Raw genomic sequence first — 21,701 nt, 5'->3', positions numbered from 1 at the left:
TCTTGGTCGTTTTTCCGATGGAGTTCTAAATGATAAGCTTGTCTTCTCCTGTTCCTAGAGGGATCTTCTTATGGAATTGATGGAGAAGAGAGGCCTTGATTCATGTCTCTCATATCTAGATAAGAAAGTGTGTCCCTGTCCTCGGAATTTCTCTGCCAAGCTGTTCTCTTTGGCGGGCCAGTGTGCTGCAACACGGGCCAAGTTGAGACCATCGATGGATGAAGTATGTATGCACATGGTTTTATTCAAAACTAAGCCCCTGGAAAATGTAAACTGGATAAATTGTGTGTCTAAGTGAATTTTTTATCATTGAGACAAATCCAGCCCTCAACAGACAACTCTAACCGAATAGATAGCTTTTCCAGGTCAACAGGTCACATTATTTGATACTCTGGTAGGGGTCATTATTGAGTGGAACCAGGCACCACAGAAAATTTAGTGAAAAGACCTAAGTCATTTGGAGAGAATATTTTATTCAACCTTCATTAAGAGATCTGGCCCATTAAAAATGCAGTGTGTATTTCCCTTATTGATTTTTTTATGTACTCATCTGTTCATGGGATTTAATCAGCCATTCACTTATTTATTTGTTCAACAAATATTTATTTAGTGCCTACTCAGCAGGTGCCAGACTTTGTACTGGGTGCTGGAGATACAAGTGATCAAGATATAGTCGCTGTCCTCAAGCAGAAGGGAGTCCAGGCCCACGTGGGAGCAGAGAGTCAGAATACTTACCAGCCTGTGGAAGTCAGGGAAGCTTCTTGATGGAGGTGATAGTTAGGCTGTGATCTGAAGAACAGACTGGATTTAGGCAGCAGTAAGGATGGAAGGACATCCTAGGCAGAGAGAATCTACACCTGCAGAGGCTCACAGGTGATGGATTTCAAGGCACTAAGACTGCAGGTAGTTCAGCATCATGGAAGTGGGAGGGGGTGAGGGAAAAGCCGGCGTGGGTAAAATGATCGAAGGTTGGGGGCTAGCCCAGTGGTGTAATGGTTAAGTTCACATGCTCCACTTCAGCAGCCTGGCGTTCACCAGTTCAGATCCTATGCACCACTCATCAAGCCATGGAGTGGCGGCGTCCCACATACAAAATAGAGAAAGATTGGCACAGATGTTAGCTCAGGGACAATCTTCCTCACCAAAGGAAAAAAAAAAAAGATAGAAGGTTCCAGGAGGTAAGACATGAATTCCATTCCAGAAGTTTCTATTTTATCACAGAGCCATGAAAGGGTTTTAAGCAAGGAGTTGACTTAATCAGAATATGCAGAGCACTGCCTAAGAGTCAGGAGAACTGTATTCTAGGCCTGACACCACCAGTAAGACCTGTGTGACCTGGAATCTTGGGACCAAGAGGAGCTATGTGATGTATAGTGGAAGGAACGTGGAACCAGGAGCCAGGTGTTCTGAGGTCAAGCAACAGGTCTGCTTCCTTAGTGGCTGGTGATAGTGATTCCCTTTTTTAGCCTCAACTTTATTATCTATAAAATGAGAATAGTAATATTGTTTATGCAGATTAAATGAGGTGATGTGGGGCTGGCCCCGTGGCCAAGTGGTTAAGTTCACACACTCTGCTTCAGCAGCCCAGGGTTTGCCAGTTTGGACCCTGGGTGTGGACCTACACACTGCTCAGCAAGCCATGCTGTGGAGGCGTACCAAATAGAAGACTAGAAGGACCTACAACTAGGATATACAACTACGTACTGGGGCTTTGGGGAGGAAAAAAAAAGGAGGAAGATTGGCAACAGATGTTAGCTCAGGGCCAATCTTCCTCACCAAAAAGCATACAAAAAAAAATGAGGTGATGTGTGTGAAAGCACTTTGTAAATTGTAAAGCTCTCTATATATTTTTTTTAAATTACATGTGTATATGAAGGTATGTTATATATAATTTTATATCAGGTCAACAGTTCTCACTTTGAGCTACACATTCAAATCAACTGGGATGCTTTTAAAATTCAGATTCTTGGGCCCCCCATCTCCATATTTTTTGAATGCTAATCTTTAGGTTGGGGCTAAGGGATCTGAAAGCTCTCTTAGATAATCCTGGCATCTGAGAACCCAGATTGAGTCTGCTGTCCCCCAGCCCCTTCCAGCGCTCCACAGATTAAGGTGGAAGTGAGGAATGATGAGACTCGCCCAAGGTCACAGAGTAGTGGGTGCCAAATTTGGGCCTGAAGTCAGGTCTCTTGAAATTTAATTCAGTGTAGTTTCTTGGCTTCATGTCAATACACTCATTAAAATGAAGAGGTTTACCTAATCTTTAATCCCTTCTTATTCAAAATTCTATGGTTGAACTTATTTTGTGAGCATCAGAGAATACTCCTTAATAGGTAGACAGAAAGAAGGTAAAAAGAAAGGTTATTCAGGGCCAGCCCCGTGGTTGAGTGGTTGTGCTCTCCTCTTCAGCAGCCTGGGGTTCAGGGGTTCAGATCCCGGGTCATCAAGCTGTGCTGTGACCGGTGTCCCATATACAAAGTGGAGGAAGATTGGCACGGGTGTTAGCTCAGGGACCATGTTCCTCACAAAAATAAATAAATAGATAGATAAAGAAAGGAAGAAAGGTGATTCAAGCTGAACTCAGTGTTGACTTCTTGGTTCCTCAGGTCCTGACCGTTCTTGAGAGCGCTCCGGCCAGCTTGTATTTTGCTGAAGACCCTCCCGCCTCACTGAAGTCCTTCAGGTGTCCTTCTCCTCTGTTCTTGGACAACGTACCAAGTATTCCAGTGGAAAATGATGAAAACCAGAATAACTCTTCCCTGCCTCCTGATAAAGGTTGGAGAAAAGAGAGAATGACTCAGAAAATTCCCTTTGAGTGTAGCCAGTCTGAGGTTACGTTTCTGGGCTTTGAGAGAAAGACAGGGAGTCAGAGAAATGAGGATGCTTGCAACATACCCAGTTCTTCTTGTGAAAAGAGTTGGTCTCCAAAGGATGCAGCTCCATCCCAGGACTCCAGCGCCTGTGGTGTGACTATGGACCCTTCTGCAGAAGCTCTGGGCCAGTCTTACAGGAGCAGGCCAATGGAGATTAGCTGGTCTTCTGAATTTTCCTGGAATGAATGTGAAGAGTACAAAAAGGAGTCAATTTCACCAGAAGATAAGGAAGAAAGCAAATATTGCTGAGGTACCTGAGTGCTGGTGTCATCATGGGGAGACATTGTCTTTCACGAGTAATGCCAAGAGGATGAGTGATGGTGAATTTGGGTAATGCTGATCAACAATCTGGAAAATTCTATTCCTTCCTTTCTACCTCGAAAAACGGGGTGGCTTAAAAATTTGTTTTATCAGGATAATTGCTTCATGATCAAACCTGGGCTCTGGCTTCGGACAAGCACAACAATGAAAACCTACCGGAAAGGGACTGGATTCTAATGGTCTCTATCAGCATCCGCGTGAGCTCAGAGCCTCCGGTCTGCTGAGTATGGTCAGTTCACTTGGAGTCCATTGTATGGTTTCATCTGCCTTCCAGGGCTTAGGAAATGTCTAATTTGTGAATGGTAATAGATGCCTTTTTAAAGAATTACCTTCTTGTTTATTTCGATTGACCCTTAGTGTTTCTGTCCATCTCTGTCAAGCCTGCCTGACTGAAAATGAGCCAGATTCATCCTCAGCTCTGTCGTGTTCTGTGGAGAGAGGGAATTCCTCCCCAAGATCTCTATTTCTGTATTTAAACTCTTAGGATAGATTATCACATATAATATGGTTATTGAGTACTATGACAATTTTTTTTTTGAGGAAGATTAGCCCTGAGCTAACATCTGCTGCCAATCCTCCTCTTTTTGCTGAGGAAGACTGGCCCTGAGCTAACATCCGTGCCCATCTTCCTCTACTTTATATGTGGGATGCCTACCACAGCATGGCTTGCCAAGCGGTGCCATGTCCGCACCCGGGATCCGAACCGGTGAACCCCGGGCTGCCGAGAAGCGGAACGTGCAAACTTAACTGCTGTGCCACCAGGCCAGCCCCTATTACAATTTTTTTTGACAAACTTGGAGACCTACTATATCCTGAGTGGAATATATCAAGTTTTCATCAAATGATTTTTGTCCTTAAGAAAATGCCTGGTCATAAGGGCTGAGGTTGGCTTTTTGTTTGATTCTGTACCTTCCAACTCTGCCTTTGCTCTTTCTCTTTCCTGGATTTCCCCCCTTTGAAATCCTCCCCAAGCCTTCAGGGCCCAGCAGAACTGCCACCCTTCAGGAAGCTTCCCTAATCTCTCCAGCCAGAAGTACTCATTTTATTCACATTTCTATAGCAATGTCTATTTTATACTTGCCACTTTCTGAATTACGGCAAAGTTGTCTGTGTCATCTTGTATCTCTTCTAGATTATAACTCTCTGTATTTATTATAACTCCCTGTTGTTGCTGTAACAAAATATGACAATCTTAGTGGGTTAAAACAGCATAAGTAATTATTTTATGGTCCTGGAGGTCAGAGGTCCTTGGCATTCCTTCTGGAGGCCCTAGGGAGAATCGTTCCCTGCCTTTTCTTGGTTCTAGAAGCTGTCTGCCTTCTTTGGCTCGTGGCCTCGTCCTCCATCCTTGGAGCCAGCAGTGTAGCATCTTTGAATCCAGTTGTCTCTCTCTCTGACCTCGTCTTCATCACCTCTTTCTCTTACTTCGGCCCCCTTGCCTCTCTCTTATAAGAATCCTTGTGACTGCATGGGGTCGACTCAGATAATCCAGGAAAATATCTGCATCCCCAAATCCTTAATTTAATCACACCTGAATGTCCCTTTTCTCCTGTAAAGTAATATATTCCTAGGTCTCTGGTATCAGGATTTGGACATCTTTGGGGGCCGTTCCTCTGTCTATCACATTCCCTGAGTGTGTAGGGCCATCTCTTCAGGGCCTAGCATGTTATCCTATACAGAGCAGGTGTTTACTTATAAGTTAAATTGAATTAAATTATCTCTATGAACTCACATAATCAAAAATTCGCTATAGTAAACATTGCTGAGTAAATTAACAAAGTGGGGATAATGACTGTCTTTATGATGATAGATAGAAACACTGCACGAAAACCATTTCCAGAGGATTTATGGCCTCTCCCCCTCCAGGACTTTATAATAAAAGGGTAGATCCCTAGCCTTCTGTGCATCAAAGAGATAGGCTCATGGGTTTTTTTGGTGTTTTTTTTTTTTGCTAAATGAGTACGGTTGGGTTAATCTTAGTCAGATTGGAGTCCAGATTCAGGAACGATTAATAAGGAAGTCATCAGGAATCAGGTCAGGTTAACAGACCACGGTCAGTAACCTGGAGGTACAGTGCTGGGAAAAAGGATCTCAGGACAGGAACTGAGATTCAAAACACAGTAAGCCTTAGTCTGATTGACAGGCCAAATAAAGGCCCCAGGTAAGCAGTTGGGGGAGGCCGTGCTCACCACTGGTGTGCAGGGGACCTGCCTGGCTGTCTTCCCCATCGGATCACGGCCTGCATGTTCACAACGCTCCCAGACTGACCGTGTGCTAAGACTAGGAGGGGACGGAGTTGGATTAGACTTCGTATGATTTTAATTCTTGTGACCTGTCCTAGTTTGGCAGCTCCGGATCACACATGTTATGAAAGGAAGCAGTAATTTGCCTTTATATATTGTAAACCATTCTGAGACCAATTTAGCTTATCTTAGTGATGTAGTCTGAAAGTATTTTGGCTGAATTGGGGAAATGAGCCTGGAATCGTGTGAAGTTGCCACTAATAATTCAGAGGAGGTAATCAAGACAATCAAGGATTGATGGCTCTGTGTTAAACTGCTTTTCGCTTTGCATCTGGATATGCCAGTACCGTCAAAGAGAGGTCATCGAGGATGCTCTGAATAACCCAGGCCCGTGTCATTACTCAGCACTTGTGTCACCTCTTGGTGTTCTGTTGATTTGAACTTGCTTAGTTGACGTAAAGCAGAGTTTCTCAAACTTAATGTGCATCAGAATGATGTGGAAGGCTTGTTAAAAACACAGCTTACTGGGCCCCACCCAGTTTCTGATGCAGTAGGTCTGGGGTTAGAAATTTGGCTTTCTAACAGATTCTCAGGTGCTGCTGCTGCTGCTGCTGCTGTGCAGGCCACCCTTTGAGAACCACTCCCTTAAGTGTCCTCAAGTTGTTATAGATCAGTAGATTCTAGTTTCCCATTTACTTTGTATGATTTTTGAGAGATAATCATTTCTTTTAATTCTTTTATATTCACCCTATTACTTAGGATTTTGCTTAGCATAGAGAATGAACTCTAGAAATATTGTTAATCAGTGATCTTTTTGACTAGCTCACCCTGCTAGGGTGTGACTGTTGTGGACATCTTAAAGACCAAGTCAGATTAGCAATAACCGATTAATGATATGGTAAGCAGATGCCACTGTGGCTGGATTACCAGAATTTTCTATTGAGTGATCCAGTCCTCCTGACTAGATTTGCCTTCTAATTGGTGCATTCATCAATGTTAATTGATAGGAGTGAAATCTTGCATCCTGCTGTGGGCAATGAGAGAATACCTCCATGACTTCGTGATATGGAGACTAAGATACATGACGAAACCAAGAAAGAGCCTCCGAATGTTCTCTCCGATCAGCAAACAGGAATGAGTAAAGAATTTCACTCATCTTTATCCTTGGAGCGCCCGTGGGCAATCCTCCAGGCAGATCCTATGTACTTGTTAGGGTTTTTGTCTCATTTTATAATTTCCCCCAAACATGGAGAATATGTTGTCTTTGAAAATAGCTGTGGGGTTTCTGACATAATCAGTTGTATTGGCTTCTTGAGAAGTGTTATGATGGTCTGTCACTCACTGCATACAGTGATGTGTCACAGTTGGTACATCAGCCTGTGTAATATGACTTTCCTGACCTGAGCTTCAGTGAGTATGGCAAGTGAGGATTACCATGAGTCACGTTCGTTAAGCATCTGCCAGAAGCCAGGCACCGTGTTGGCTACTTGGGTACCAAGTAAGATGCAAGCATTTTAGGAAGGAAGGAAAGGCGTCTGCCCTAGTGAACAGAACAGTGACATCTGTTATGTGAACCACAAATCATTGGAACCAAAAGTGAGGGTGGGGAAAAGAGGAAGGAGGTAGAGATTACTGTGCACTTTTGAGAAAGTAAGGAAGGCTCTTGGAGAAGGCTCCTGGAAAGACAGAAGGGATTAAGAGAAATAGGAGAGTGCCCGAGAAGCTCTCCAGGATGGATACACAGGGAATTGGAGGCCCACGGCTCTACCAGAGCTTTGCACAGCCCCGTCTCTGGGGCTAGAAGGGTGGCATGAGGGCCAAGGGAACGGGGCCCAGAGCTGTGCACGTTTCTTCTTGTTTAACCCTTACAGCCTACCGGAAGATACAATTCCTATTTTAGAGGTAAGGAAACTGACGCAGGGAGGGTGTGTGACTTGCCTCAGGTCCTCCCCGATCTGGAGGAGCCAGCGTTTGAACCCGCATCTGTCTGACTTCAAAGCCTGTGTTCTTTCTTGTCCTGCACATTACACAAAGAAGGCACTGCAGATTCAAGCTCCTACGAAAAGGAATGGATGTGAAAAGTCATTTGTTGATTCCAGAAATTTTCAGTAGGCACAGAAGCCTCGCCGCGCCTTCTGCCCTTTTCATTATCCTGCTCCTCTGCTGTGGGCACCCACCTCTGTGGTCATTTGATGTGAGTTAAGTGAATTCTTTCATCCATCGATTCATTCATTGAACAAGTGTTTACCAACAGCCTCCTTTGTGCCAGGGGCACTGTTCTAGGAGCTGGGGATACGGCCAAGATGGAATCTGACTAAGATCCGTGCCCTCGTGGAACTTAGGTTTGAGGGAATAAATGAACGAGTGGTGAATAGGGAACTCCGTGGGAGAGCTTCATCTCAGTTCTAACGCTGACTGGCAGCTCTGCGTGAGCTCTCCACACAAAGCCGTCTCAGAGTGTTCTCGGATGTAGACCCTGCCTTCTCTGCCAGCTCCTCTGTCGGGTTTCAGAGAGCTTTTCCCCTTATCCTGTTGAATAGCTGATATCTCCCCATGTACCCAGCGTTTTTCTGTGAATGTGCACTAAGCAGTCACTGACACAGCCTTTTCTTCCCTTGACCTATGAGTTCTTCAGGGCATTCACCTGACAGCTGATGCCATCTTCAGCAGGCTGCTTCTACGGAATCTATGCGTGCCTCCCTCTATTGCCCCATACTGGAATTGACAGTTGACATCTCTCTTCTCCTCCACAACATGGAAACTTCCCTGAGGGCAAGGCCTATATTCTGCTCATTTTTCTGTCCTTAAAAGCCAGCACAGTACCTGGCACATAATATGGCTCCGTAAATATTTGTAAAATGAATGAATCATATAGTTCTTCACAATATCTTCAAAATTGCTGGTATCTGGTGTACCAAGACTGCTATCTAGATTGCACCTGAAGTTTGTCTATCTAACATCCAGACTATCATCAATCATTTGCTTAAATGGTTTCATCTCACCATTCTGGGATAAAAATTATTAATTTCAAATACTGATATCTGAGCTGTCTTTGAAAAGAGGAATTAGACAGTGTGTATATTGCTTATAAATTTGCTTCGTGGTGGAAAATATCCCAAACCGTGCCCAAGCAATGATGGACCAGCATTTTGACAGGGAATAAACTCATGTTAGTTGTATTTTGTTTCCATTTGTCTGTCCCACATTGTTTATATATATTTGATGGTCCATTACACTTGACTTGCAAGTATTTTCTTGGGAGTCATTTTTATTCCAAAGATCTACATTGCCTACCTAACCTTCACTTAGGAGCATTCTTACTGACGTCATCTGCTTTGTTGCAAACTTTTGTGGTCATCTGTATAAATAGCACGAGAATAATTCCAAGGTTTTTTATCGGATGCTTAATTTTAAAATTTTCTTATAGACCACTAATTGGGATGGAGGGTAAGAAGGTAGGAAGAGTTTACTTGCAGGAGATTCAGACTCAGTTAATATCAATGTGTCTAGTAGTGTGCTAGATGCATTCACACATCATTTAAGCTTTAAATGCCTATTGAGCTGCATTCTGTTACTCTAAAATCAAGGAAAGTGAGGCTCAAATAAGTTGACACTTGCCCAGGGTCACACCGATGACGGAATGGGGATACAAACCAAAACTCTTTATTCCAGCCCTGGAAATATCTGCTCTGAAAAGGGGTAACTTAAAAATTAAAAGTATCCCCTATTTGAAAATGAAAACAGCTAATAAATACATGTATGTGTTTGTTGTTTTAATATTATTGTTAATTTTGTCCTCCCAGATTGGTCAAGATTAAAGCAATTGACAAGAATGTGGGCAAATGGGCATTCTTGTTCACTATTGGCAGGAGGGGAAATTGGTACAACCTTTTTAGAAGGCAATATGTATCAAATTTGTCAATATGTATCAAACACTTAAATTATGATACACTTTTACACAGCAATTTGTTTAGGAATTTATCCTAATGAATAAAAATTTCACAGGTATGTAAACGTGAGCACAAAGATGTACTTTATGATGTTTATGATATTAAAATATTGGAAACAGCCTAAATATCCTTCAATAGAAGATGAGTTAAATGAATGATGGCTCATATATACAGTAGAGGTGTATGCAACTGTCATTAAAGACCATTTAGATCTGTGTTTATTGCTATGGAAATTTGTCCTTGAAATATGGAATGAAAAAGCAGACTACAGAATGGCATGTTTAATATGGGTCCATTTATAACCTTGGATATTTTTCAATGTGTGTTTCATAGAGAGATTTTTGCTAAAAGGTTAATGATGGTTTTTTCTGGGCTATGGTGTTTGGGTGATCTTTACTTTTTTTAGACTTTTATGTATTTGAAATTTTTATAATGAGCATGTATCATTTTTGTTATCAAAAAATAATAAAGCTATTTTTATTTTGGGAAAAAAATGTTTTCTACATTACTACATTTGCCTGGCTCTTTGCTTAGTTGTGCCATTGGTGACAACTGGCAACTAGTGATAATGCTACTATGCCATTGTCCTTTATCATTTCTGTCTTCAACCTTAGTGACTGGAGCTCCCACGTGGATTTGTCTGGTATCCCCTGAGTAACCAGTTTTGAGAGGGCTTATAAAAAAGCAATTCAAGAGACAAAAACCAGACAAGCTGAAATACAGAAGAGTGGAGAACAGATCACAGTGCACAACTGGGAATACTTGTAATTAAAGATTAGTTAGTTTTGGTGAAATCTTTGAAAGTTACCCTGAAGATCTATGCTTACAAATCGATGCTTTAAGGAGTAACCTATAGTTAAATTAAAAGCTCTTTGGGGAGATAAATTTTTTACCATAAAATATCCATTCCCCAGATTTGTGCCCCAGTATCCCTTTTTATGCTACATAAAATTTTAATTCACTGAATATAGTAGACTCTGCTCTGTAGTTATCATTGAAAACAAAGATTGTGATAGTGCAGAGAAAGTGTGACTTTTCTCGGCCGGGTGGAGATGGAGCCTTGGTAACATGGCTAATGGGGGCCATGATAACGCATTCATTATAAAGGGAAATCGCAAAGTACCCTCCAGGCAAAATGCCGATTCTAACGAGTTCTACCTGGAGGGACTGCTTTGTGGGCAAAACTAAGTTTCAGAGTGTGTAAATAATGACAAAAACACTTCCTAGGCAAATCGTGCCAAAAGACAAATTAGTGCTGGCTTCTTAAGAGCAGAACACAGCCACAAATTTTGTTCTTTTGATACCAAAGTAATGTGGTATATGTGATACCAAAGGAATGGAAATGCCAGGTAATACCAACTGTACCATCCCCACAAAAATTTCTCTGAGAGAGAAGTGAAGGAATCCCATACCTAAATCCCAAACCTAAATTTGACACTTCAAATGGAATCATTCGGAACAGCGCATAGGAGGGAGGTATAAACAACTTCTGGTAGTCTTCTTAATCCTCTTAATCCCTTTATTCACTAAGAATAATTTCACATCATTCTGAAAGTGTGCAGGCTAATTAGGGCACACGTGCTGGATGATTAAACACTGGACGTTGTGGTATTTTTTTTCTTTTATGTTTGTAACAAAGGATTTTTTTAAAAAGCTGCAATGACTTCAGCCAAGGGCAAATATTAATCTATGACCTTTTTTTGTCTTTATTTTATATACATGGAGGAAAATGTATGCTTACATTTCAGTATGCTGGAAAGCCAAATATGCACGTTTATATTAACTCACTGCCAGCAGCTCTAAGACTATTGCTTGAGACAGGAGGCGGAGTCATCCCTGACATTTTCATTACGTGTTTGTCTAGCAGTTTGAAGAGAGAGAAATAATTCATGTGATTACTAGTATCCTGTCTTGGCCATTAACATGTATTTCCCTAATAAAAAATTATCACCGTATTTTAGATGATATAGTCTGACATGTGCTCATCTTTCTCCCCTGCTCAAATCCCAGCATCAGCATTCCTGATGTCAATAGTCGTTGGAGTAAACCAAGTAGCATCACAGCATCATAGTTAAAAGATCTCACCAATTACAGTGAAACTATGCTTACGCTTCACTTCAACCATGATTCCCAAGGCCATACGCTGGACCCTATCACCACCTGAAAGTGCTACACACCAGAAATCATAGTCTACTTTCGCTGACTTTATAAAAACTTCCTATTATCTGGTCTCTCCATTTTGTCCTGGCCTGTCAATGACCATCCTCTTCCTCTCCCATCTACTCCATGTTTGTCTTTGCATCATCTGGGCCATGGGTTCGTCTGTATCAGTGATTGCCCTCATGGAGAAATAGAACCCTTACTAGGTATTTCAAACAGGTGGAATTTAGTATTGGGAATTGGTTATCAAAGGGTTGGAAAGACTAGAAGAGCAAAAAAAGGAAAATGTGAAATTATCCAGAGATTATTAACTTCAGGAAGCCATTCTCTCTCTTCTGGATGAAGGAGAAAAAAGGGAAAATGTGCACCTAAGTGTCCATGACCACTGTCCTGCTAAGGCCCCTGAGCACTTGCTGCTGATGCTTCTGGAGTGGCGCTGCCAAGGAGGAACGCAGGAACCGGGACTGGACGGCCACTTGTGCTGCTGCGGTCACTGCCAGGGCCCAAGAAGAAGCAGAGAAAGAAAAAGCTTCTCCATTTTTCTTGTGGTCCATAACAAGAAGTTAGCTGTCAAGGACATCTAGGAAATAGTTTTCTCTTAACTACAGAGGAAAGCACAGAGGGGCAAGATTGGAGCTAAGAGCCAACAGAAAAATCCTACCCTTTGGCTATTCAGCATTTATTCCCACCCCTCTGCCCTCTATTTAAACTTCCAGTGAGAATATCATACAAATATCCCTTAAATAATTGAAGATGCTTTCACTTTCCCAAAAGAGGGGACACAAGGTCCCATCAATCATCATTTCTGTCTCTCTGTGATCTTAATTTTTCTTCCACCTGAATTTTCTAAGAACAAAGATAATCATCACCAACAATGCTTATATAATATAGGAGAAAAGAGAGGGAAAAATACATAATTGGTTAACATACACAAACAAATACAGAACAAAGGAAATAGCACAGCTGCTGTAGTCTTTGTTTCTATAATTTGTCACAAGTCTGCGATTTGTATTGATCAGGTGCTTCTTTCCCTCTCCGTCCATGTCCCTCGGCCCTCAGCCGGCACACTGCTTGTCCAGGTTTCCCTCCCTGATGGTGTGCGCCAGACCTTCACTCCTGACGGTGTGAATCCTCGGTGGTCATGCCCTTATTTTTGTGCACATTAGCTTTCACTACTGTATCTGGACCTGTTGGCACTCCGAGCACTCTGGATTCCAAACTTACACCTTCCGGCGCTCTTTGTGCTCACCAATCTGATTTTCCCTGGGTAACTGCAATCAATACCCAGAACCAGTATAGTGTCCAACTTCTCTCTCGTTGGTTCAGTGGCATGTGGCATGGGGAGTCCAAAGTGACAGTCTCTCAGTTCCAGGTCAGTGAAACCATTGTTGTGTCCACATGGGATCATTTTTCCCTTGAGATCTAAGACCTTTAAATTAGATGAGCTCAGAGTTGAAGAGTTGGGAAATCAAATAAATATGAGTAGCTATTTTTATTTTATTTTTCTCAGCATCCTGGTCAATGGGAAAAATTTTAAATCATCAATAGCTCTCTTAAAATTTCTCATACCAAATCAAATGAAATACTTTAAATACAGTAGGTAAAAAGAATGTTAGTTTATTCTGTTATTTAATTTGAGTATGTTTCTGTTAATTCAGTCTAAGGTTGTGCTAAGTGTAGGTATGTCCATGCACGTATGTATGTGTGTGTGTGTGTCTCAAAGTCATCATTTCATTTTAGCTCATGTTGAGCTTGCGGGTCTACCAAGGTCTTGAGGCATTTTTTGCATAAACTACTGATAACACCTATCCCTTCATCCTTTCCTTCTGTAAATGATTTTTATGAAATAAAACCCAGAGTTTATTGTATTTTTATTGTTATAACACTATCCAACCATTTTTAAATGACAATGTACATCGTGGTTCAATGCCATCTTTGTTTTGACTCATTTATCCAGCTTTGGAGGGAGCCCCTGGCTAACTGTCTATTTCCGACCTCTCTCATTTCCTATCAGTCTCCCCTTCGACAATCAGCTGCAGCCACACTGGCCTTCTCATGTGCAAGCTGTTCCCGTCTCAGGACCTTCACACTTGCTGGTCTCCTGCCTGGAACTCTCTCCTGCCAGAATCTCTCCCTCTGCTATTACTCTCTGTCACCTTTTACAAGGTGTCAGTTTCCTTCAATTTATGTGTCAATGCATGGCATTTTATTATGTATTTGTTTGTCAATCATCAATCTTCTTCCCCAGAATATAAAATCCGTGAGGCCAAGGACTTTGACTTGTTCACCACTGGATCCCTAGCACCTAGAAAACTCCCTGAAACATAAGAGATGCTTAATAAACATTTTTCAGATACATGAATTAGCTACTCTTTTAAATTTTTAACTCAATCATCCAACTTTTAGCTCTTCTTTTCACACTTGTATCATTGGCCAGTTTGATGAAGTTGCTTTCTCTATCCACGAACTTATTGATAAAAAGTGTTCTACAGGATAAAGCTGATCTCAGAACCATGTGGCACTCCACCAAGTACCCTCTCTGAGGCTAACATCTTTGTGATAATTAAGAAATCTTTAGAAATAAATTCAACGAACGCTGATTTCATCTCATTTTCCAACATATATTTCTCTATCTTGAATAGAAGATATGATCCATACTCCATTAAATAGTGTAAAAGAACCTTCACAAACTGGTCCCAAACTATCTGTCCATCATTTAAATCCCATCTCTACCTCCTTCCTGCCCCCTTTCCATAGACTTGTACCTTTCATTCTAGTCCCGCTAAATGTGTTATAATTCCTAAAGCATACCATGTCCCTTCTCATCTCCATGGCTTAGCACATGCAGGTCCAGCTGTCTGGAATGTCCTCCTCTCCCTACCCCCACCTTCAGCCCGGTGCATCCTTGTACACCATTCACTCATGATCTAGGATAAATACCGCTTCCTCTGTGAATCTTTCCCAAACTTCCCTGAGTGATTAATCACCCCCTCCTCTGTTTGTCCACTTTTACATTTTTCTTATTATTTGTAATCATTACCATATTATTTTCAGTGTTAAGACTGTGAACTCCTCCAGGATATGAAGCTAGATACTCATTGATATCCATTGAATAAATGAAAAACATAATGAAATACCTTGTTCATTGCTTGTTGAGTTTAAAGAAAGCAGGTCGCATCCAGTAGGACTGACTGATATCCCAGACCGGCTTCCATCAAGGTAGCACTGACCTTGGTGAGTTTTCTGGGGTCCATCTTAGCCTTGCCATCTTAGGACCAGAATTCCTTGGTCTTTGGAATAGACTTACTCTCAATAGGGGATCTGCACTGACCAATTTCTTGGAGGTTAAAAAAATCAGCATAATAATTTACTACTTTATAATGAAAAATGTAACTGTCCAGAGAACTGAAATTCTCAGGTCAACCTGTTAGTGCATTGTCTCCCTGTAGGCAAGTTCTAAATGAAGCAACATGATATGGCACAGGGGAAGGAGTTGATCTTAAGTATTTTTCAATGAAGGAAGCTTGAGACCATCTCATGCACTAGAGAAATGGTCTTTCCCGGGAAAGTGTGATGTTTGAGGTTGCTTAGCCAAGACTGCCACTCTCTGGGCAGAGCCTGAGGGATCGCCTTCAACTTGTCCGCTAACACTCCATTTCCTGTGCAGCTGTGGTCAACCCACATCTCTCTGCCCAAACAGGACTTAAGGAAATTTCACTAAATGTCTGGTGACCACGTTATATTCGTATTTGACTTCCTAGTCTTCCCATTTATATATTCATGGATGCTCTCCTGGTTTGTTCCTGTTCATATTTATTGTGTGTGGATTTAACTAATTTAACTCCATGGCCAACTGTATCTCCACCTCTTTGTCAGCCCTGCTTAATGACAACAAGACCTGAAAGGGTTGAAGGACTAATCCAGTTCTTATAACTTGGCAGTGGAAGAGGCAGAAATGCAACCCTGGTCTTATTGCTCCAGTCTGCTGTGCTCTCTATTATATGTTTCTATGTGGAAATCCTCAATGATTAGTCAAGCAGACTAGTTCTTAGCCTTTTTTACCTTATTAAAAATATTTTTTTCAAAAGGCTTAAAAATATGCACACACTTTGACACATTATTGACACTTCCATGAATCTATACTATGAAAATAGTCATAGAGGTGCACACATTATAGCTACGAGGATAGTTATTGCTACATTGTCTACAAGAGTAAATAGTTGAAAAGAACCTAAATGTCCAGCAACAGGAAATGTGTTAAATAGATTATAACTAAATGTAGTCATTAACACAATGCTATACAAGAATGTTTGTCCTACATTGTCAAGTGGTAAAAGGCAGATTACTCAACATTATGCAAGAAAGGATCCTGCTTCTTGTAAAAAGAAAAGTATATGGATGTATAGCTGTAGAAAAAAGACTAGAAGAAAATAAAAACAAATCTCAAAGAAAATGGATGTTAGGATTATAATGAAATCCCCCTTCTTTTTTGCTTATCTAAATTTTCTGCAATGAACATGTTTTACCGTAATTTTTTCAATGATTGTCATTATTAGAACAGTTAAAAATTAATTATTGTAATCTTATTTGATGGGACTTGAGTAGAAAATTAAAACCATATGCAACAATATGTCAGTATTTTCATTATGTAGCCTTCTGTGTAAAGCTGCTTTTATCTTTCTACTTCACATGTTATTAATTTCCTATACTGATATGACGCTGCAGTAGCTCTTTAAACTTATTAATCGCCTGTATTTCTATCCATATAAATACAGACAAGGCTTTTTTGTTGTTCTCTGGGAGTGACTATAATAAGATATTGAGAATAATGACCCCCAAGCAAATATTCAAGGAACCAAGCTTAATTTGTTAGAGTACTACGGTGACGTGATAACAATTACGATTTTGTTTCCAGTGTGGGAGAGCAGGCCGTCTACTAAAGCTGCAGAAGGTACCCCTTCCCAGTCCATCCTCTGCAAGTGCTGCGTGATTGGAACGGAGACCACGAGAGAACAGCGGTAGCTCAGCATGAAATATCCTTGCACTGGCCAATCAATAATAGCAGGTTCGTATGTGAGATGCAGCAGAAGTTAGCCCAAGGAATGTTAATATTTAACTACAATTCAATTCAATTTAATTTAATTGCTAAATTCAGGGAATTTAAAAGCAGCATGACCGAAAGCAATGAGACGGGAAATCGTCCAGTGTGTCCTCTTTCTCATGTTCTCATTCTCATACGCTTCTCTTCCCTCCAGGGTTTATTCACTCACTGCTGACCTCCCTCCCAGACCCTTCTGCTCTGTCTCATGGAATGCTCCTTTGCTTTTGAAGAAACTTCTTTTCATTCTCCGCCTGCTCGAAGACATTGTCACTCTTCCCGTTACTTAGCAAACCCTGGCTCTCACCAAGAACGTCGCCTTGCTTCCTTTACAATTCCGTCCAATGAAGGTGCTCATTCCTCCATGAGCCTGGCACTTGCAGCTCTAGGAGGAGATCCGATCCTTCTAGCTCCACACTGCTGCTCCTATACCACTGAACTCCCCGCCCAGGGCTGGCTTCATGGGCACGTGTCCAGTGCAGGCTCACGGGGTCCCATGCACAGACGTGCCTGTGCTTGGGGTTTAATGCTCTGCAATTGCCATCTTGAAACTCTTAAAAATTGATATGGGCTGAATTGTGTCCTCCCACAATCCATATGTTGCAGTCCTAACCCTCAGTACCTCAGAACGTGACTGTACTTGAAGACAGGGTCTTTAGAGAGGTAATTAAGGTTAAATGAGGTCACTGGGGTGGGTCCTAATCCGATATGGCTGGTGTCCTTATAAGAAGAGATTAGGATACATACAGACAGAGAGGAAAGACCTGGTGAAGACAGAGAGGGAAGATGGCCATCTACAAGCTAAAGGATAGAGGCCTCTGATGAAACCAAGATGCAAGCGACATCTTCATCTAGGACTTCCAGCCTCCAGAAATGTGAGGAAATAAATTTCTGTTGTTTAAGCCGTGCCACCTGTGATACTTTGTTACAGCAGCCCTAGCAAACTAATATGACAAGTTCATCTTTTAATTTGGGTGCCATCATTGAGTCTGGTGGCTAGTGGAGCATGCTCAAGGGGCTTGGAGCCCTGGTTCGTGTGGGGTCCCACTTCCCACTGTCTCCCCTCCTTCCCTGGTTGGTGTGTTGGCCTCCTGCTTCCCCTGCCCTCAGCACCCTGGGTCCCACCCAGCCTGCCCCTTCCTGTCGCCTCCCTGGGGCTGACTGGGTCCTGGCAGCAGAGCAAGTCCAGCGGGTCCCACTGTTGCCCTCTGTCCCAGGCAGGGAACTAGAGCAGGGGCAGGCAGGGCTGAGGTTGGGTACACATCATTGCCCCGGCATCTTCAGGTAGGGCGTGGCAGCACCATCCCTATTTCCAGCTGGCAGTGCCACAGTGTGTCTGTCTGATGGGCACGTGGCAGGGTGACCCTCTCGCCCTCCCCGGACCAAGTATGTCCTGGTGTGCAAGTTGTTGTTCCTTCTGCTCTGGGTTGGGGTGGTGGGCTGTGGGAAGGGGAGACCGGTTCATTTGCATCCAGCTGGGGTGCAGCATATCAGGGGAGGTGGAACTCGGAAGTCAGTAGGCCTCATACTGAGTCACTGGACAGAGCCCCCACTGGGCGGCTGTGAGGGTCTGCATGGACTCTGCAAGTGTCCCTGTGCCCAAGGGACCATGACATGAAACAGCAAATAAAAACACCATGACAGGTCAAGAGATAGGCTGTAGAAAAAAGGAAAGTCTTTTTATATTTTAGTACCTTTAACAGCAGTATATTTGAACGAAGGCCCCCACATTTTCATTTTCACTGGGCCCTACAAATCACATAGCCAGCCTCACCCAGCCCTGTACCAAAATGTTACCAATGTCATGCAATCTGGCTATTTCACTCTCCGTCCTCAGCACTCTTGCTCTGTATATGCAGTTTCCTCCTTCGGCTGGTATCTTTATCCCCACTCCAAGCCACCATGGTGCAGTAACCATCACTCATGTGTCAGACCGTCTCCATCCAGCTCGCCATCTCACCGACCCTCCAACCCAGTCCAGGAGAACAGTTCCCTCCTGAGTCCGCTGCCCCCATCCTTTCATTACTCAACCCTCAGCCTCTCAATCCCGGCCTTGTGATTGTTGAACAAGCTGTGGGGCGGATCCACCAGCTGCCTGACACTGTGCAAGTTAGCTGCTGTCTCTGAGCCTCAGTTTCTCCACCTGTAAAATGTGGAGAGTAATATTAACTTTATAGGTCTGCTGCAAGGTTAAATAAAATAATATCTAGGACACCCTTCGCATGGTGCCCCACATGGCGCCCAGCACACAGGCGTTCTCACTGAATGGCTAGTGTTTCCCCCTTGGACCACAATTGCCCATCCCTCTTACCTTTTACCCAGCATCAAGATCTTCGGACTGGCAATTTCTCCCTTTTCTGTCAGTCTACGGGACACTGTCCCCACCCCCCATCTCCAGGCTTCACTTCCCTTTTTCAAAAATCTTGGCAGGATCGTCAGTTTCTTCTCAGATACGGCAGAAAAATAGGAAACGACTGATTTGCAAACAGCGGTTTGGCTCCTCTCTAGTTCCTGTGATCTGCCTCCTCTGCTCCTGTGCCCAAGCCCTGGAAAGTCAGGTGCATGGCCGTGCTGACGTGTGCCACTGCACACCCACGGTCTCCGCCAGGCTGACGTGTGCCACTGCACACCCACGGTCTCTGCCGTGCTGACGTGTGTCACTGCACACCCACAGTCTCTGCCAGGCTGACGTGTGCCACTGCACACCCACGGTCTCCGCATCAGCCGGCCCCCCTCTGCTGCCTTGCTGTCTGTGTGCTGGTCTCAGGTCGTCTGCCACCGCCGTACCCAACAGCAGTTGTCAGAAGGCTTCTCCTCGAGCCTCCTTCTCTTCTGTCCTCTGACTCGGAGCCGCTGTCCCCGATTTCTACTCAGAGGGACAAGGCAGGCGCTGGGCTTCACCCCTCGTCCTCTGCTGAGGACAGACCCAGGAGCGTGCCTCCCCTCCTCCCCTCCTTTCCTCCGCCTCTCTTCTCGGCCCTTCTCTTCTGTGCTCCGGATCCCTTTCTCTCCTCACTGTCACTTATCCTTTCCACTTTACCTTCCACCTCTTATTTTCCGTGCCCGCTTCTGCCCAACATAGAACCCTTCATAGAATACATCTTCAGTACTCAGGGCGAAGGCCCCTTCTTCACTGGCATCCTCTCTGGTGTCCCGCTCCTTTCAGCCGGGCTCTCTGAGAAGCAGGTTTCACGCCCTTCTCGTGCTGCCTACCTCGCTGCTGCCTCTTCCCTGCGTTCCTCAGCTCCTTCAGTGAAGGGTTTGCCCTCCTTTCCACTAAGGTTTCTCTCTCAGATAATCAGTGGCCTCCCAACTGCCAACCCTCGTGATCGCGATCAACTCTTAGACTTTCCACACTTGATTTCTCCGCAGTGTCTGACGTCGTCGTTGAATTCTACCCGCTTCTGGGGAGGCGCTGGCTCGCTCTCTCTCCCTTCCAGGATATGGCTCTCTCTTGGTTATCTTTCTACCTTTTTGACCCCTCCCTCCCTCTCCCTCTCCCTCTCTGCTTTCCCCTCCTCCTCTACAGTCCCTCAGACGTTGGCATCCTCTGGGCTTCCGCCTCTGCCCTCTCCCCTCCCCCCTCTCGCAACCCCCCTCCAGGAACTCATTTGCTATCCTGGCTCTAACCACCCTCTGCTTTCTGATGACTCCACGGTGCTGGCTTCCAGGCCCACTGGACCAGAGCAGCATGGAGCAGCCACTCGCTGGCTAGCTGATGGACTTGGGGCAGACCAGTTAACCTCTGCAAGGCTGTTTCCTCATCTGCACATGAGACTAATAATAAATATATACAGTGGGCTTATTGTGAGGATTAAAATAACACAGAAAAAGCACAGTTCCCGGCATGTATAAATGACTCAGTAAACGGTAATGATCCTGGTGCTGCTCAAGTGATGTTATTTAAAGGTAACTGCTACCCAGGCCCTGTGGGCATTTGCAGGATCTCACCTGCACAGGCTGCCTCCCAGCAGCTGGTAGTGTTAACTGTAGGACCTCTTCTTGTCCCACTGGCACCTCCCTCTGTCCATATTCGCAGCATCTGGGCCAGCTGCACGATCTCCACTCCTCTCATGCCTAGGAAGTATGTTTACTTCCTGACTCGACTCATCCTCTATTCTCCCTGACCTGGTCCTTCTGAGGTCTGCGGCTTGAAGAGGCCCATTTTAAGGAGTCTCCCATGCCTGTGCAAGGCCCCATTCATCCTGATATTCTCAGTGTGGTTTTGTGCAGTATTTGTGCGACTCTGTTAATATCTGAGGAACACAGTTTGGGGACACTGTCCAGTAGGATAAGGGTCCTTGCCTACTTTTCCGCCTTATCCACTCTTGCCTGTAAGTGCTCTGCCTCGCCAAAGGAAACCACCGACAGTTTCCAGAAGGTGCCATACTGCTCCAGAATCTCTTTCTGGATCTCATCTCCACTTCTACCCTCCCCTGTGCAGCCGCCCAGCCATCTCTCCCCCAGCCCCTTGCCAGATACACCACTTCCAACTTTCCCTCCCACAGCTCTGCTCAGTCTTTTCTATAGCTGTTTGCCTCTCAGCCATACCAAACCCCACTTTCCAGTCATGTCTTTGTCCCCACAGCTGAGCATGATGCACACAGCAGACCCGAAGCATCTAGACAGCAATCGAAAAACACTGGAGAAAGACTTTGTCAGAATTCCACTAGGGGTCACTTTCTGTACATTCTAGGAAGAAACGGTGAAGGCACTTAGTAAATCAGTTCTTGATGAAAAATTCAGCTCTGTGTTTAATTTTTAAAGTCATTTGTTGTTTACTTAACGGAAACTGAAATTCTGCCATGTCGCACAAGCCTCGAAGCACTGTATGATTGCCAGTTCTTTCTGCTGTTACGGATAATGTCAATATTCATGTTTGTGTAAAAAACAAAATTGAACACGACATTTAATTTTGCAAATTAAGAATTCAGATCACTGAATTTTTATGAACGTTTCTTCCATATTTTTAGGTTAACATCCTCAGATAAGGTTAATATTTAATTATTTCATTTCAAATATGTTTCTAGATCACCCCAAAGACCTGTTGTTCTAA

General features: G+C 43.6%; 1 protein-coding gene across 6 annotated transcripts in view; it reads left to right on the top strand.

Annotated features, from left to right (window-relative positions):
• IRAK3 (interleukin 1 receptor associated kinase 3) overlaps positions 1–17,574 on the top strand; it is a 71,568-nt gene extending 53,994 nt beyond the window's left edge. For 4 of the 6 annotated variants that reach the window (XM_046644276.1, XM_046644261.1, XM_046644291.1 and 1 more), the window contains 2 exons: positions 59–223; positions 2,607–3,835. In XM_046644276.1, coding sequence (XP_046500232.1) covers positions 59–223; positions 2,607–3,122 — 681 coding nt within the window. In that variant the 3' untranslated portion in view covers positions 3,123–3,835. Of the gene's footprint in view, positions 1–58; positions 224–2,606; positions 3,836–6,444; positions 9,892–16,462; positions 16,613–16,802 lie in introns of those variants that run through there. The other 2 variants (XR_006885832.1, XR_006885831.1) reach the window with 2 other exon arrangements.
• Positions 17,575–21,701: the final 4,127 nt, after the last annotated feature.

Source organism: Equus quagga, chromosome 1 (genome assembly GCF_021613505.1).
Source record: "Equus quagga isolate Etosha38 chromosome 1, UCLA_HA_Equagga_1.0, whole genome shotgun sequence".
NCBI lineage: Eukaryota > Metazoa > Chordata > Mammalia > Perissodactyla > Equidae > Equus > Equus quagga.
This window is presented reverse-complemented; position numbering and strand designations above follow the sequence as displayed.